At 42.3% G+C, this 16023-nt stretch overlaps 1 protein-coding gene across 2 annotated transcripts in view; it reads left to right on the top strand.

Moving 5' to 3' along the window:
• Positions 1 to 38: 38 nt before the first annotated feature.
• The window catches only part of GNPAT (glyceronephosphate O-acyltransferase), a 38800-nt gene continuing 22815 nt past the window's right edge, over positions 39 to 16023 (top strand). Inside the window, exons 1-4 of one of the 2 annotated variants that reach the window (XM_084624144.1) lie at positions 39 to 178; positions 9760 to 9948; positions 14014 to 14190; positions 15748 to 15877. In XM_084624144.1, coding sequence (XP_084480270.1) covers positions 131 to 178; positions 9760 to 9948; positions 14014 to 14190; positions 15748 to 15877 — 544 coding nt within the window. In that variant the 5' untranslated portion in view covers positions 39 to 130. Of the gene's footprint in view, positions 179 to 9756; positions 9949 to 14013; positions 14191 to 15747; positions 15878 to 16023 lie in introns of both variants that reach the window. The other variant, XM_084624143.1, reaches the window with a different exon arrangement.

Below are 16023 nucleotides of genomic sequence, written 5' to 3'. Positions count from 1 at the left end.
GTCGCTTCTCCCCGCCCCCGCGCGGAGCCGCCCGCTAGGCAGAGCGAGGCGGGCGGGGGAATGGGCGCTCCAGGTGGAGACGGAGCCCGATAAGGCGGGGCGGGCTCAGTCCGGCGGCAGCGCGGGCAGGATGGCGACGGCGACGGGACGCTCCCGGCTCGGGGCTCCTATGTACTCGGTAGGTGCCGGGGGCGCGGCCCTTTCCCCACGCGTCTGGGCTCGACCAGGCTCCGGAGCGCCGCCGCCGACAGCCACTTGGGGGGCGGGTATCGGGTCTCCTCCCCCTGGGGAGCGGAAGAGGGCGCTGCGGGGCCGCCTGGCGGGGTGGGGCTGGCTGGCTAGTCCGGTCCGGTCCCCGGACTCTGGGGGCGAGTAGGACTGCTCCGGAGGCGCCGCGCAGACCGCAGGCGAGGGACCCCTGTCGCCGCCGTTCACTCCGAACCCTAACGATTCCCCGCGAAATGGCCGCGCTCCCGGGGGGCTGCTCAGCCGCGGTGCTGTGCCTGCTACCAGCCCTCAGTGCGCTGCCCGTTCTCCTCTAGTAGAGGGTGGTTGCACCCACCGTGGTCATATTCGCCAGCCCTCAGGTGCAGCAGAGTGGGGAGCTGGGGCCGCTCTCTGTCCTGGAGCGGGAGGGATTTTGCTGTGTATTATAAATTCTTCATTCGGTGTTCCCCCTAGGAAAGGTGAAAATTAGTCGTTCTCTTTCTCTCCCGCCCCACCCGAGGGATCTTACTATTGCGTGTAACTTGCTGCCTTCTGTTCTGATGGTGTTGCTGTGTGTTTCACATTCTGGTTTGACACTCTCATTCAGGATTGTTTGAAATCTTCCCCCTGTTCCTTTTAGTCACTGTAGGTTTTTCTTTTTGCTTCAGCTTCCCAGGCAGAATATGAAATGTCTAGTACAAATAAAACCCATAAAATGTAACTATAGTATCTTACAATTAATAGCCTAGGGGGAAAACACTTGGGATGAGGTAATAAATGCACCCTTATAAACGACAAGACATGATGCTGGTGTGATGATGACTGTATGTTGTTATAAACTAATCTCACCTCCCACACACTAGTGGGAATTACTTAGTAATGGAAGAAAATAGGCTCAAACAAGAGAGAGATTTGCAAGTATGATTGCTGTTTAAACTGACAATAAATAACACTAATTTACTGTCATCTCAATGTCTGTTAATTAACATTCACTAAATTTGTGGTTCTGTGTGGGTTCTGTCCAGAAGTCATCAACTACATCTCTATAGGCTCCTAAATCTGAAGGTGGCTACTTATTTCAGTTCCTTTCCCTTTACAGGAGACTTATTTTCCATCTGAATTCTTTAAAAAAAAATTATATAATTGGAAAGAAATAGTAATTAAATTCCCTCTCACCAACAAAAAGGTTTCTATTGCAGATATACAAACACCTCCATTTTAAATGGAAACCTACAGTATTACTTGTTTAATCAATATTGTGATATGTACAAGATGTTATGATTGCAACTCTAGCTTTTGTAATGTCCTGACTTTTGAGTGTTTGACTTCTCAGATCTAATATTACAATAATGCTAGTTTTTGCACTTAATCCTGTCTGTTTGAAGGAGAATGGGGGCGGGGGGGAAAGCACCAAGACTAAAGATAGATTCAGAGTAGCAGTCGTGTTAGCCTGTATCTGTAAAAAGAAAAGGAGTACTTGTGGCACCTTAGAGACTAACCAATTTATTAGATGTCTTTGTTGTCAAAGAATTTGATTCATGCCCATTGAAAGACTCTGATTTCACTGGGCTTTGGATCAGGCCCAGAATGCTTTAGATACCTTGTGCCTGTCTAGTGGGATAGCAGTACTAGGGTGGTTCTAAGTGGATCAGTTAAGCAGTATATCTTTTAACTGTGGAATCTGCCCTGCTTCTCTAGCTCAGTTACACAAATAACATGTGTAAAATTCCCAGCTTCAGCATTTTTTACTGTAGAACTGTTTGTTGTAAAACTTGATTTTTGTTCCCCCTTTCCTAGTGAGGATTCCACAAAACAAGTGCAGTTTGACATTTCTAGCATCAGCCAATTTTTGAGGGACCTAAATTAATGCAATTTTTTTTATTTAGAACATATGGATAAACTGCTCTCCATTCAAATAACTGAGCAAAATTTGTTCAACCTTTTAAAAATCTACTCCATCTCTTCTCTTCCTTCCTACACACAGAATCATGAACTTCAGACTAACAGGAATTTGTTTGAGAAATGTAGGAACAGCTGAAAGATGTGTGCATGTGTGGAATCTAGAAAGGAGATTGGAACTCTATTTTAAAGCAGAATGGCTTCTTGAGTCTGTGATGACTGTAACTTGATCTGTACACTCATATGCCCTTGTGGAGTCCCACTGTATTCAGTAGGGCTCCACAGCACAGAGAGAGGCTCTCCCCTTCATGCTGCAGTGATTTATCGTTGCAGTCCTCCACCCTCATCTTCAATAACTTCAGCTTCCAAGTTGACATCCTGTCCGCCCCTTAGCTTCCTTCCTCTCCTCACCGTCTTGTTATATCTTCAGGTCTGGATCTCCATTTTTCCAAACAGTCGCTTGCTTGACTTCAGCTTCACCAAGGATCGCTCCTTCTCATTACTACTGCATCGCCCATCCGCTTCCTTTGCTCTGCACTGCCACCTGCTCCTTCAGTTTTTCCCAATCCATTCATGTTCAAGACTTAACATCTCTGTCCTCCCTTTCCTTTTTCAGCTCAGTTGTTGACCCCTTGACTTCTTTACCCTTCTTACCCACTGCAGGGTCCCTCCCTCTTACTTCTAATCCTTTGATGAGATTTCTCGCAGTCACCCTTTTGTCTGTTTTCTTGCCACTGAAATGGAGGTTTCTCATCTGCTTTCCTCTTACCTCTCAGGAACATTTCCTCAGTGATATCTGAGGCATAGGCGCCAACTTCCACTGTTCCTGGTGGGCGCTCAAGCCCGCCCTGGCCCTGCCCCTGTACCGCCCCCATTCCGCCCCTTTCCCAAAGTCCCTGACCCCTTCCTGCCCCCATTCCACCCCCTTCCCCCAAGTCCCCACCCCTGCCCCGCCTCTTCTTCGCCTCCTCCCCTGCGTGCGCTGCATCCCCACTCCTCCCCCCCCTTCTGAAAAGTCCTAAGTGCCGCCAAACAACTGTTTGGCAGTGGGAAGTGCTGGGAGGTAGGCGGAGGAGTGGGGATGCGGCACGCTTGGGGGTAGGGCGTGGGGGAGGGCAGCTTGGCTGCTGGTAGGTGCAGAGCACCCACTAATTTTTCCCTGTGGGTGCTCCAGTCCACGGAGTCCGTGTCTATGATCTGAGGGACTGTAAGAAGTGCCCAGGAAATCTCCTTATAGCACCCTCCCTTCCTCCTGATTAGGGGGATGGAACAGCTCCAGTGTGGGGAGAGGCTAAAAAGACTGGGCCTGTTCATCTTAGAAAAGAGATCACAAGAGGAGGATCTGATACTGGTCTATAAAATCATGAATGGTGTGGAGAAAGTGAATAGGGTAGTGTTAATTACCCCTTCACATAACACAAGAACTAGGGGTTAATTAAATTAATAGGCAGCAGATTTAAAACAAACATAAGGAAGTACTTCTTCACACAATGCACAGTCAACCTGTGGAACTCATTACCAGGGGATATTGTGAAAGCCAAAACTATAACTGGATTAAAAACAGAATAAGTTCATGGAGGATAGGTCCAACAATGGCTGTTAGCCAAGATGGTCAGGGATGTGGCCCCATGCTCCAGGAATCCCTAAACCTCCAACTACCAGAAGCTGGGACTGGATCAGGGATGGAGCATTCAAAATTGCCCTGTTCGTTCCCTCTGAAGCTTGAGGGACTGGCTACTGTCAGAGACAGGACACTGGGCTATGTGGACCAGTATGGCAGTTCTTATGTTCTCCTGTTGCAGTATTTCCAAACCCAGGTGTTCAAATCTCATGAGTCAAATGTCCAAAAATCACGAGTGGCTTAAAAATCATGAGACCAAAAGTGAAACAATTTGGATTTTTTTCATTTATCTTCTGCTGTTGGAGCCTTTAGCATTGACCTTTTCAAAGTTTTTCTCTGCCAACATTAGTGCTAGAAACTAACGTTTTAAAAAATGAAATATGAGCTTCTGACCTCACATGAATCCAGAAGCTGTGGCTTTGAGAGACACCAAGTAGTGTGACTTGTGATAAACTCAGAAGAGTTAGTAATACTGCAGTTGCCCCTACTTAATTATGGCCTCCTCACTGTCTCCTACTTTCCCCAAAAAAACAAGGAATGTACACACACACACACACCATCCTTAACATGAAGTTGAGCTTGTAGGCGCTCAGCACTGCCTTTTGCTCCTCATGCCCTGACAGAGTGTAAGAGTTCCCAAAACTCAGACATTAGAAAACCAGGAAATGCAGAGTTAATATGGCACTTTCCCCACAGCACAACCTTAACTTGGCACTAGGAATATAACTGTACCATAGCCCTCCATAAACAAACGTACCACTTACACTGTGCCCAGCACAACTCCAAATCAGCAATCGTAGTCATGCAGTTCCATGGACTATCACCATGCTGTTTGCAGACCTATTGGTCTGGGATGTATTGCTGCTGATTGGCAGATGCTGAGGGAGGTAAGGTACTGTGTCTGCCCTATGAGCTCCTTAAGGAAGGGATCAAAGAGGTGAGAGCCAAGACTGGGTGGCTGTGTTAGCACAGGGCAGTACTAAAGGCCTATGACCTTAAATCCCTGTTAGTGAAGATTTTTGTATGTGAGTTACAGAAGTGTGTGTGGACCTGAAGCTCACAGCTGGTGAGGATTACGCTGTAGTGCTGTGAATGAGCATGGAGCACCTTCTGGACTGAAACAAATGCTCTTGGGGGGGAAGGAGGAGAGAAGGGAGAAAAAGTGAGCTCCTCACCTCTCCTAGTCCTGAAGAAGAGTAAAGGGGAACCTCCCCAGCCTTCCATTGCTTCTCACTTGACTCCCACTGCAATCAATCCTCAGCCATCTAGGCCTGTGTAAGGATTCAGAGAAGAACCTCCTTTTGCTCCTCTGCACCTGTTTGGCTCCTGCAGCTGCTTCTCACCTCCCAGGCTATTGGGAGGGAGACCATCTCAGGCACCCAGCAGCTGCTCTCTGGCTTTATGGAAGAGATGGGAGTTTTCTCCTGGCCTCAAGGATGGCCCTTGTGAATGCAGGAGATTTCTGTATCATCTGTGCCTAGCACTCCCTGGTACCATCAGAGTCTGGCATGTGAAGCGAAGACTGCTCTTCCCCACTCCCAGCACAAAAGTCCCCATGCAAGGCCCCTTCTCTCCTATCTCCTGCCCTTCTATAACAGCAGCAAAAGCCATCTCACTGCTCTTTGTGCTCAGGGAGATTCTCTCATCCAATATGCCCGGGCACCTGCCGTTACTTCCTGGCTCTGAGTACAAGAACAAGTGAAGATTTTCTCATCCCTGTGGTTACCCTCTTGGCCAGGGCCACTCCACAGCACTGTAGAGAGTTCCTGGGGGTGCTGCCACACTTCACTGTGCCCTCTTTCCTCTGGCAGGATCCAGGGATGAGTCTAGGGGACCCCATTTGCCCTGGCTGTTTCCCCTTCATCTCTCTCCTGGCTCTGGGGAAGAGCGGGGAGGGAGAGAACATGCCTAGCCCTACTTTTCATGGATTTCTTCTCCCTGTTTCATGCAGAGAATTTGAGAGGGGGGGATGCTCAACCATTCTCCTACCTGGATTCTGAAAAGGTATGGGGGAGAGGAGGAGGAAATTCCCAGTTCCAGTGTCTGGGAACAGCCTCCTGAATTCTTCTTTACGCCTCTCCCTGGCTCCATACTGGTATCCTGGGAGCAGGGGGACAGCTCTGTGGAGTTTGGGGAATTCCAGGCTTGTGGCTGCTTGTCTTTTCCAGTATCCTGCAATACCTGTACATTTCTCATGACAACTGTTAATATGTGCATTTTAAAACATTTAATATAATTTTCTAAATGAGGGAGTTCAAAAGCAGCATCCAGCCAATCTGAAACAGTAGCTTTGCTGTTCTGTAAAACCACCCTGCTTTTAGTGTTTGGGAAAGAGAGTGTGAACAGGGGCTCCCCGAGTAGTGCTTGAGGCCAGGAAGCAAAAATAACCATTGGGCCAGAAGAGAAATTGGCTGTAGGAAAAGCACTGTCAAATTGCACGATGTAACCAAACTGAGAAAGGCGGGATGTTTCTGTGGTCTGGCTATTCAGTCAGATAGAAATGTAACTCTTAGCTTGACAGTGTCCTTTTAAAATCTGCTGTCACCAGATAAGCTTTCTGTGGTGGCATTGGCAATGCAGTGGGTAATGGATGTGATAATGCCAAAGCTGAGTATTGCATTTTTTCATTTCTACATAGCTGCAGATTACCAAATTTTCAGGGCTTTGTTTAACGTTTTCTAGCTGAAATAAAGGCTTTAACTTCTATTTATGTACCAATATATTTTGTCATGTTATATGTACTTAATATATGAACTAGCACTATTCTATACCCTTTTTTCCCAGCCGCTGATCTCATTTTAGGTCTTGGAGCCCCTTTTATAGATTCTTCTTTTCCTGCTTTATTTTTGAGCAGGAGGATTGATGCAGAGAGATCAGTGGCAACAGCTGACACACTTCACACACTAATACCAGTCATAGCACATATGTTCTTAGATTACTTAGGTATTGTAGCACACTGATCAATTGGAGACTGGAGAGAGAAGCAAAGATTGAAAGTTTTATAATCCTTTTAAATTTCACTGAAAAAATCGAGTGTAAGGAACTTTAAATGGCCACATCTGTATTTAACAACTGGTAGAGATTTAGGCTATGTCTACACTGGCACTTTTGTCGTGTTAACTTTTGTCACTTAAGGGTGAGGAAATCCTCTGCGCCCCCTCCCCCCCCCCCCCGAACAACAAAAGTTTTGACGATGAAAGCACCTGTGTGGACAGAACATCAGCAGCAGGCCCTCTGCTCCCGGTAATGAAGCTACTGCCCCTTGTCTGAAGTGGTTTTATTTTGTCACCTGGAGAGCTCTCTCCCAGTGATAAAGAGCGGCTACACAGCGCACCTTACAATGATGCACCTGCAGTGGCATAGCCACGCCGTTGTAAGGTGCGCAGGGTAGGCATAGCCTTAATCTACTGTTTTCCCTTTCCTGTAAATTCTCACCTCTCAATTTGTTCTTTTGGTGTTTGGTCTTTACACAAATACGAGTTGCTTTGGATAGTTTGTGTAAAATCTGTTGGTTTTTTTTAAGTGAGATAAGCAAGTAAAAAAAGTATACTTCTGTTTCATTTAAGTAAAAAAATCAAAATTTTTGTTTTTGTATACAAGTAACTTGAATGGCTGAATTTTAAAATCACCCAGAACTTCATCTTTATGTGCAGGAGTTGTTTGGCAAGCATGATCAAACGGATTTTAAATTAACATAGTAGTAAACAACTGTAAACTTGCTTTCATTGTAAGCACAGTAAAACAATTTTATTAGGCTTTTAGTTTCATAATTATCTGCAACACTTTAATGTTGCACAGATCTGAGTTATGCAATAGCTGTATAATGCTGCTGTTGCAGATTTTTGTGTAACTATCATTTGGTGCAGTTTAAGACTTGTGGAGTTGTGCATCTCTATAGTGCCATAGCCTAAGGCACTTTGCTTTATTTTTCTTTTATGTTAAAAAAAAAAAAAAAAGAGAAACAAAATGCAAAAAACTACAGTAGTGCTAAATTAGTTGCAACTTGGAATACAAATAAGGAAAATGTAAGAGTAAAGGTTCTAATAGCAAGGTTAACTTAGCCACATCACACATACAGTATTTTTTTATTACTTTTTAGATAGTAGCTGCCAGCAATCTCAATATAATTGGGACTTCCCTGCCATTTGCACGCCCCTCAGACATGGTTTTCAATTATGAACAAAGTCCTGGGGACTATGGGCCACGTCCATGACCACTAAAGTCTTGGAAAGACTCCATTTGATTTCAGTGGACTTGAATCAAGCCCTATTTCAGTAGCAGCTGGGGGTTTTTACTGCAGTACTGAGATAGCTGTGAGTCTGTGATGCATGCAGGAGACTACTGTGCCCTTTGCTATCTCATATGCCCAGTGGTGTTGGTAGAAAATATAGCTTTTTTTCTCCCTGGAACAAAGAGTTTACAGTATACCCACCTCTGTCAGATGAGTTTGAAATTCCCACATACCTGATACAGGCAGAAAAGTTGGGTGCAGGCTATATGATGAGTTTTGTAGTATGAATAGATATACTATTTTAGTTCCTAAAAAGAAAAGGCACCTTAGAGACTAACCAATTTATTTGAGCATAAGCTTCCTAAATGCAACATGGGAACATTTATATCTCTCTTCTTCAGGCCACCACTTGAGTTGGACCCATGCCTTTCTAGGTCTGTGAGCTACCTTTGATTGTGTTGACCGCAAGGTATTGTTATGGTCACTGGCAGGGATGAGTGACTTCTTTTCTTTTCTGGCCAAGAGAGCACAGAAGGTGGTGCCTGTCTGCCTCAAGGGTCCTCTTGTGTTGGTTGCTGCAGGCTTCTATCTCATTATGCTTCTTGCTCAACATATTTGTGAGGTTTCTGTGGGATACATTGAGGCAACATGAGGTCTTATATCTCCAATGTGCAGATGACTGTCAGTTTTGTTTCCATTTCATTTGAGTCCAGCCAGTGCAGTAAATTGATTTGCCTAGAGTTTGGTGCTGCTGCTGCTTGAGTTTTGATGGGTGCAAGATGGCTGAAACACAGCCCCAGCAAGACTAAGGGGACTAGCCAGAGCAATTGGCATAGGAAATATCCCTTTCAAATGGAAGAGTTTGCCTTTTGTTGTTCAGCTTTTCTCCCTGAGGTCTTGTTGGATCCACCGTTGCTTCAGGATACTGAGTTAGTATCAGTGGCCAAAAAAATCTATTTATTATTTGTTTCAGAGTAGCAGCCGTGTTAGTCTGTATTTGCAAAAAGAAAAGGAGGACTTGTGGCACCTTAGAGACTAACAAATTTATCTGAGCATAAGCTTTCGTGAGCTACAGCTCACTTCATCGGATGCATTTGAGCTGTAGCTCACGAAAGCTTATTGTCAAATAAATTTGTTAGTCTCTAAGGTGCCACAAGTACGCCTTTTCTTTTTATTATTTGTGTTTGGCCAGAGGGAGGTCAGGTCCTCTTCTTTTATATGTGGAGCTTACCGTGGTGATCCATGCCTTTCTCACCTCCAGATGGATAAATATAATACAGTATGTATTGCATGAGCCTGCACTTTAAGCGACCCAGAAACTTTAACAAACTGGCCATTGCATTTTGCACTGGGTAAAGGGTGTTTCATTCAAGGACCCTTTTTACACTTGTGTTCCCTGATTTGCACTGTCTTCCAGTTTGATTTATCCTTAGCCTTAGATGGGTTGCATCTTGGATATCTCAGAGATCACCTCATTCCTTGCATGTAATTGCAACAGTTGAAATCAGAAGTGCTTAAGTCACAACCCATTAGTTTAATTAAGAAGATGCTGGAGGCAAGGCACTTTCTCTGTGGTCCTTGTTGACTTTCAAAGCCCATTTGTTCTGCCAAGCTCTTTTTGGTGGGGAAGGTTACGTCTATGTAATATTTGTTTATGCATGGGAAATTTGTTTAAGAATTCAATAAACAAACATTGCAAAAGTATTACATGACAGCAGAATAAAGCTGAACTGATATATCTAAGAATACCATTGGCTGGTTTAAGATATGGTCTCATTCTGTGTTTGCATATTCCCAGCAGAAAGAACTCACATCAAAGAAAAGGGATGAGTTTGAAGATATCTTGGAGGAGAGGCGGCAGTCCAGTGACCTGCGATATGCAATGAAATGTTACACTCCTGTCATTTACAAAGGACTTTCAGCTTGCAAACCAAGTGCCATTAAAAATAGTGTTGTGCAGTCTGAGCAAGTTCAGTATGTTATCAAACAGGTGAGACCAAACATCAAGTCTCTAATTCGTAGTAGGTGAAATTCAGATAGACATTGTGTGGGAGGAGGGGAGAATCCTTTTTCTAATCTCTGTCAGACAGGTTATTTATTTGTTGTTGGAAAGACCAGTAAATCAAGAACTTGAACACCACCCTTTGCTAGCAGGCAGAATAAATACACTGTTTTACCCACAGGGTTATGGTAGATGATCTCCAAGCAGTGTTTTGATTTTACAAGCATGCCAGTATGTTGCACAGTTTATCCACCCTGCTTGACTTTTTTTATGGGTCTTGAAAGAAAGCAACATTATAAAATACATAAGCATACATTTTAATGAAATTTCCTAGCTTTCTTTAAAGGAGAATGGTAAAAACAAATAGGAAACAATTAGTAAAAACAACTGTAACAACTCCTTCCCCTCATGCATCATCATCAGGTTTTGAAGCCTGAACTTTCAGCATTTCAGCACAGCCTGCTACTGCTTGAGCTACAGGACTCACTGCATTAGCTGGCAGCAAGAGAAGGCCGTTATCCCAGACTCAGGTGGGCTGCTGGATCCAGGAGGTTGTCAGTGGGAACCTGGCTTGGCTGCCTTCCTTCCGCCCCTCCCGAGAAGTTAAAGGAATTCCTGCCCTGTCTGGTGCTCCCAGATGGGGTAGGACACGGATGATGTATTAGGTCCACGGAGGGGATGGCGATGGGGACAAATGGCAATGTAGGGGAAATGACAGTTTTTAACACTTTATAACTGCTAACCAAACAAAGGGTAGGAATAAATGGTCACTTTTCACAGTGGAGAGAGATAAATAGTAGGGTCTCCCAAGGATCTATATTGGGATCTGTGCTGTTTAACAGCTTTATAAAATCTGGAAAAGGGGGTGAACAGTGAGATGGCAAAATTTGTAGATGATACAAAATTACACCAGGTAGATAAATTCAAAGTTGATTGTGAAGAGTTATAAAGAGATCTCACTAAACTGGGCAAAAAAAATGGCAGATGAAATTCAATGCTGATAAGTGCAAAGTAATGTACATTGGAAAAATAATCCCAACTATATGTACAAAATGATGGAGTCTAAATTAGGTGTTCTCACTCAAGAAAGAGATTCTTGGAGTCATCTTGGATAGTTCCCTGAAAACATCCACTCAATAGGCAGCAACAGCAGTCAAAAATGCTAATGGAATGTTAGGAACCATTAGGAAAGGGATAGATAATAAAACAGGAAAATATCTAATGCCACTCTATAAATCCATGATATGTCCACATCTTGAATACTGCATGCGGTTCTGGTTACCTCATCTCTATACTTTTTCCATTTCTAATATATTATTTTCTGAGAAGGGCAACAAAAATGGTTAGGGGTATGGAATAGCTTCCATATGAAGAAAGACTAAAAAGATTGGGGTTGATCATTTTAGAGAAGAGATGACTAAAGTGGGTTATGAAACAGGTTTATAAAATCATGAATGGCATGGAGAAAGTTAACAGGATAGTGTTATTTACCCCTTCATGTAACACAAGAACTAGTGGTCACCTGATGAAATTAATAGGCAGCAGTTTAAAACAAACAAAAAGAAGTACTTCTTCACACAATGTACAGTCAACTTGTGGAACTTGTTACCAAGGGATGTTGTGAAGGCCAAAAGTATAACTGGGTTCAAAAGAGAATTAAATAAATTCATGGGGATAGGTCCATCAATGGCTATTAGCCAAGATGGTCAGTGACACAACCTCATGCACCACGTGTACGTAAACCTCCAACTGCCAGAAGCTGGGATTGGATGACAGGGGATGGATCACTCACTTTGTTCAGTTCGTTCACTTTGAAGCATCTGGCACTGGCCACTGTTAGAGACAGGATACTGGGCTAGCTGGACCGTTGGTCTGGCCCAGTATGGCTGTTTTTATGTTAACCCTGCATGGAATTTCATGAGACAAAGAAAATGCTCTTCTCTAGCCCAATGGCTTTCTCCCAGCTGCATTTTAAAAGCTGCTGCAAACCATGGAGCTGTTAGTTTCTTTTTAAAAGGTTCTTGTGACTGTTTTTATAGTGGAAAGCGTTTTAGCAACTGAAACATAAGGGTTACTTACCACTCCTCCTCTAATTTCAGTACCATCCCTTCAGCAGGGCAAGCTGCCAGCAATGCTGAAACAAGTGGTGGTTAAGCCCTTACTCAGAAATCCCCCACGCACTTGGTATGTCTGCACTGCAGCTGAGAGCGAGCCTTCCAGCCCCGGGAGACAGACTCACGCTAGCTCTGCTTGAACTAGTGAATGAAAAATATCAATATGGAGGTGGTGGCTTGGGCTAGCCATCCAAGCTCAGACCTGGGGATCGGCAGGCTTGGACTTGTGTGGCTATCCCGAGCTGCTACCCCTGCTGCAACGTCCACGTTGCTATTTTAGCATGCTAGCTTGAGTAGAGGTGGCATGAGTCTGTCTATCCGGGCTAGGAGGCATACTCCCAGCTGCAATGTAGACTCATCCTTGGAGGTTAATGATCTTGCCAGTTACAGTCCAGTCTCAAACATTTCTTCTTCAGACTATTGCAAGATGCTCTACTTGGGGCTGTCTTGGGAATATATCTGCCAGCTACAGCTGGTGTAGAGCACAACAGTCTGCTGTCTGAGTGGGGAAAACGTACTCACTTGAGTGAATCACCCACCATCTTTGGAATTTTCTTCCTTGGCAATTTGCTGGAACTGGTCTAGAAAATTTCAGGGTATGAGCTGAGTTGCATTTGTTTGATTTTTTTTTTTTTTTTTTTTTGGTTTATATGGGTTTCTTGTTTCCTAGTTTTATGGCATAAGTAATTAGCTGCTGTAGGAGATATGCACTCTATAAATTAATAATTATTTATTCATGAATGATAGGTGTGCTGGTAAGCATTTTACGAATGAAGGAGAACAAAGTGCCTGCCCTGAATAAATAATAAAAATCTACTTCCTGTTAAATATTGATTTTTGTTTGGTGGGGTTAGAGAAGGTAGTCGCTGGTTTCTTCTGTGTTGCTAAAATAATCGGGCTGTGCTAGACTTGAAACTATTCAGGGTGAAATAAATTATGTAGAGAAGGAAGTTTGAATGCATCGATTTGATAATGAAATGGCCACTTTATTGGGATGGAGGAGGGTGGGAGAAGAGAAATTTCTTGACCGTTATAGAAGTGAAAACATTACTAATAAGGTAAATAGTGTACACCTCTCTAAAGAGACATGGTTAATTCACTGATGTTCACTGCATCCTCCATGCCTTTATAACATGCATGTTCCTTATTTAGTTGTTTAATCATAAAGAGTATCTTTTAGGTTAAATGTTTTTTGAGTCAATATACTGAATAAGGAGATTCCCACTCTTTAATTCCATAGTAACAATCTCCCAAATGAAAGATTTGCAAGAATTAAAACTGAACATCAATATGCAACATTTGTAGTGATGGTACTTTGTATGCATTTCAACTAGCCATTGCCAAAAGGATACATTACAAAGAAGTGCATGAGTAATGGAGTGGATATCCCCGAGTAACTAAAATCTTACCCCAAAAGCATTTTAAAACTTTTCTACAAATGTGTCTTAAGAATACTGGCTTTTTAAAATTAACTTTTTATTAATCAGTGAAAGAAGACCAAAGCATGCATTTGTCAGAAAGGCAATTTAATAAATCCTCTTCTAAAATGTAAGCTTCCTAAAAGAAATACAAATCTAGTATAACGTATATATGCCAGTGCATCCTAATGGCTTATTATAAATATAAATACAGCCTTTGTATGAAACTTATGTTTCAGAAGGTAATCACTTAAGTTACTGTGTTTCAGAGGAGTTCACGTTTTACTTTTTTTTGTTGTTGAAATAAAACGGAATCGGTAACATTAGGTTTATGCCTGTCCTATAAAGCAGAACCCACATTTCCCCAAAATAATGTTTGAAACATTTAGAATGTATTACATTTCATTGGCTTTAATACCTTTCTCTTAGTTTGACAGAATAATAGGTATAGTTTGTGGAACAGCCTTTTAAAAAAAAATTATGGGAAATGACTTTTGATCTTATTGTTGCTTTTTATTTAGCTATCAAAAGAGATGGGTGAGTCCACTGATATTATTCAAGAAGAAGCCATTGAAATCCTGGATGAGATGGGTCACAATTTACACATAGGAGCTATTCGATTTTTTGCTTTTAGTTTGAGCAAAATATTTAAACGCCTTTTCCAGAGGGTTTGTGTGAATGAAGAAGGAATTCAGAAAGTAAGTATTGGTATAAAGGCTGACATAACTGGTGGTTATACTACTCACTCAGGCATAGACGCTCAATCTTCACCCAAATTCATAGATTCAAAAGTTTTAAAGAATAAAAGTGGCAAGGCCTGTGTTAACTAGGATTATCCTTTTCAACAATTAAAAAGGGAGAAACCTAGATGTGAATAAAGAATTCAAAGGAGAATCTAAACTCCTAATTTCAGTACACAAGTATCAGCAGATTTAAATAATTCATGCATTTTATCCCATTGTGCAGAGCTATTAGATAGGCTTGTGGCTGGGACAAATTTTGAAACCGAGAAAACAGTAACTCCTAAAGATGACCTACAAAGAATTTTTTTTATTTGTGCTTGTACCCTTGATTCTGTATAAAGAGAGGCCTAACAAGGTTTTTTCTTGGTGTTTCCCTTGGAAATATCAAGAATGTCAAGTCTGATCTTTGCTTCCCCTCCCCCATCCCCCCCACCAAGGACTTGTTGGCAGGCTCAGAAGCTGCGTGTGAGCTTTTGCATGCATTTATTGAAATGGTGGGAGTAATCTTTATTGAAGATTTCCTTTCTCCAGAATATTAATTAGTCTTTGAAGTTAAATAGTTAACAAAACAAAGACACAGTCTGTCTAAATATTTTCCTCCTCTCATTCATTCAGTTTTCACTCTCTTATGATGTTACCATTTTATTAGTTCTTTGGTCAGTATAGAGTCTTACTGAACAGGGCCTGAATTCCTAATTAAATTAAAATAAAATTGCATAAGAGTAACTTCTCTATGGTGTTTGGGGAAACTTTATGAAAGAAGTTTTGTTTCTAAAAGGCATAAGCCCATTTTTTTTTCTTTAATTTATGTTTAGTAGTAGGCGCTGATAAAGAAAGGTTCTAGAAGTAAAGTTTGGACCCGTGATGAAATGGGATATGGTCATAAGCACTGAAGAATGGGATTGGTGACTAATAGAAACATGGGAACCTGGTTGGAGTTACACCATGGTGATGGGTATATGGTATGCCTGAGAGAATAAGAAGCTAGCTTATCAATATGTATTTCAAAGAATTTCACTATAATCTATATCCGTTATATCTAACTCAGTAAATATCCAAAATATATTAAAGCACTTCAGAGGGGTGTTGGAAGGAATAGAAAGTAAAGATCATGTTTCTCCATATGTTGTATGAATGCCCCCAAAATAAAATACTGAAATGTAGTGACTCATTAAGACAATCAGAACACATGTTAAATGTCAGCAGTCTTCCATGACCCATCTCCCACTATCGAGTGGTCCTGCTAGATATATGATTAAAGGGGAGTTCTCCTTTGAGAAACTCTAGATAGATATGGGATCCAGTGCTAGTGTTACTGTAGCTCCAAGTTGTATGTCAGCAAAAACTGAAAGAATTACAGACTACTGATAAACACAAGGACCACCCTCTAATGAAATTCACTATAATGTCATCTTGAAACAAAATCCATTCTATTCTGAGATCTTGTTGGAATTTGCAGTGATAGCTTCCATGAAAGGGGTTCCCATAAATATTGTTTGTGTTTGTTCTTAGTTACAACAAGCCATTCAGGAGCATCCAGTTGTCCTGCTGCCCAGTCACCGAAGCTATATAGATTTTCTGATGCTATCTTATTTGTTATACACATATGACTTGGCTCTGCCCGTCATTGCTGCAGGAATGGGCAAGTATTTCTTTTAACAATCCATTTTCAAGATGCAGAGATATTATTATAGCAGGTGCCTGGTACTAGCTACCAGCATTAAAGTTGAAATAACTTCTGTAATAACCCCCCATTTTCATATGGTTAAAACATTCTGACAAACTTCA

This window comes from Lepidochelys olivacea, assembly GCF_965140295.1.
Source record: "Lepidochelys olivacea isolate rLepOli2 genome assembly, chromosome: 3".
NCBI classification, from domain to species: domain Eukaryota; kingdom Metazoa; phylum Chordata; order Testudines; family Cheloniidae; genus Lepidochelys; species Lepidochelys olivacea.
The sequence above is the reverse complement of the archived record's forward strand: the minus strand, read 5'-3'. Positions and strand labels throughout refer to the sequence as shown.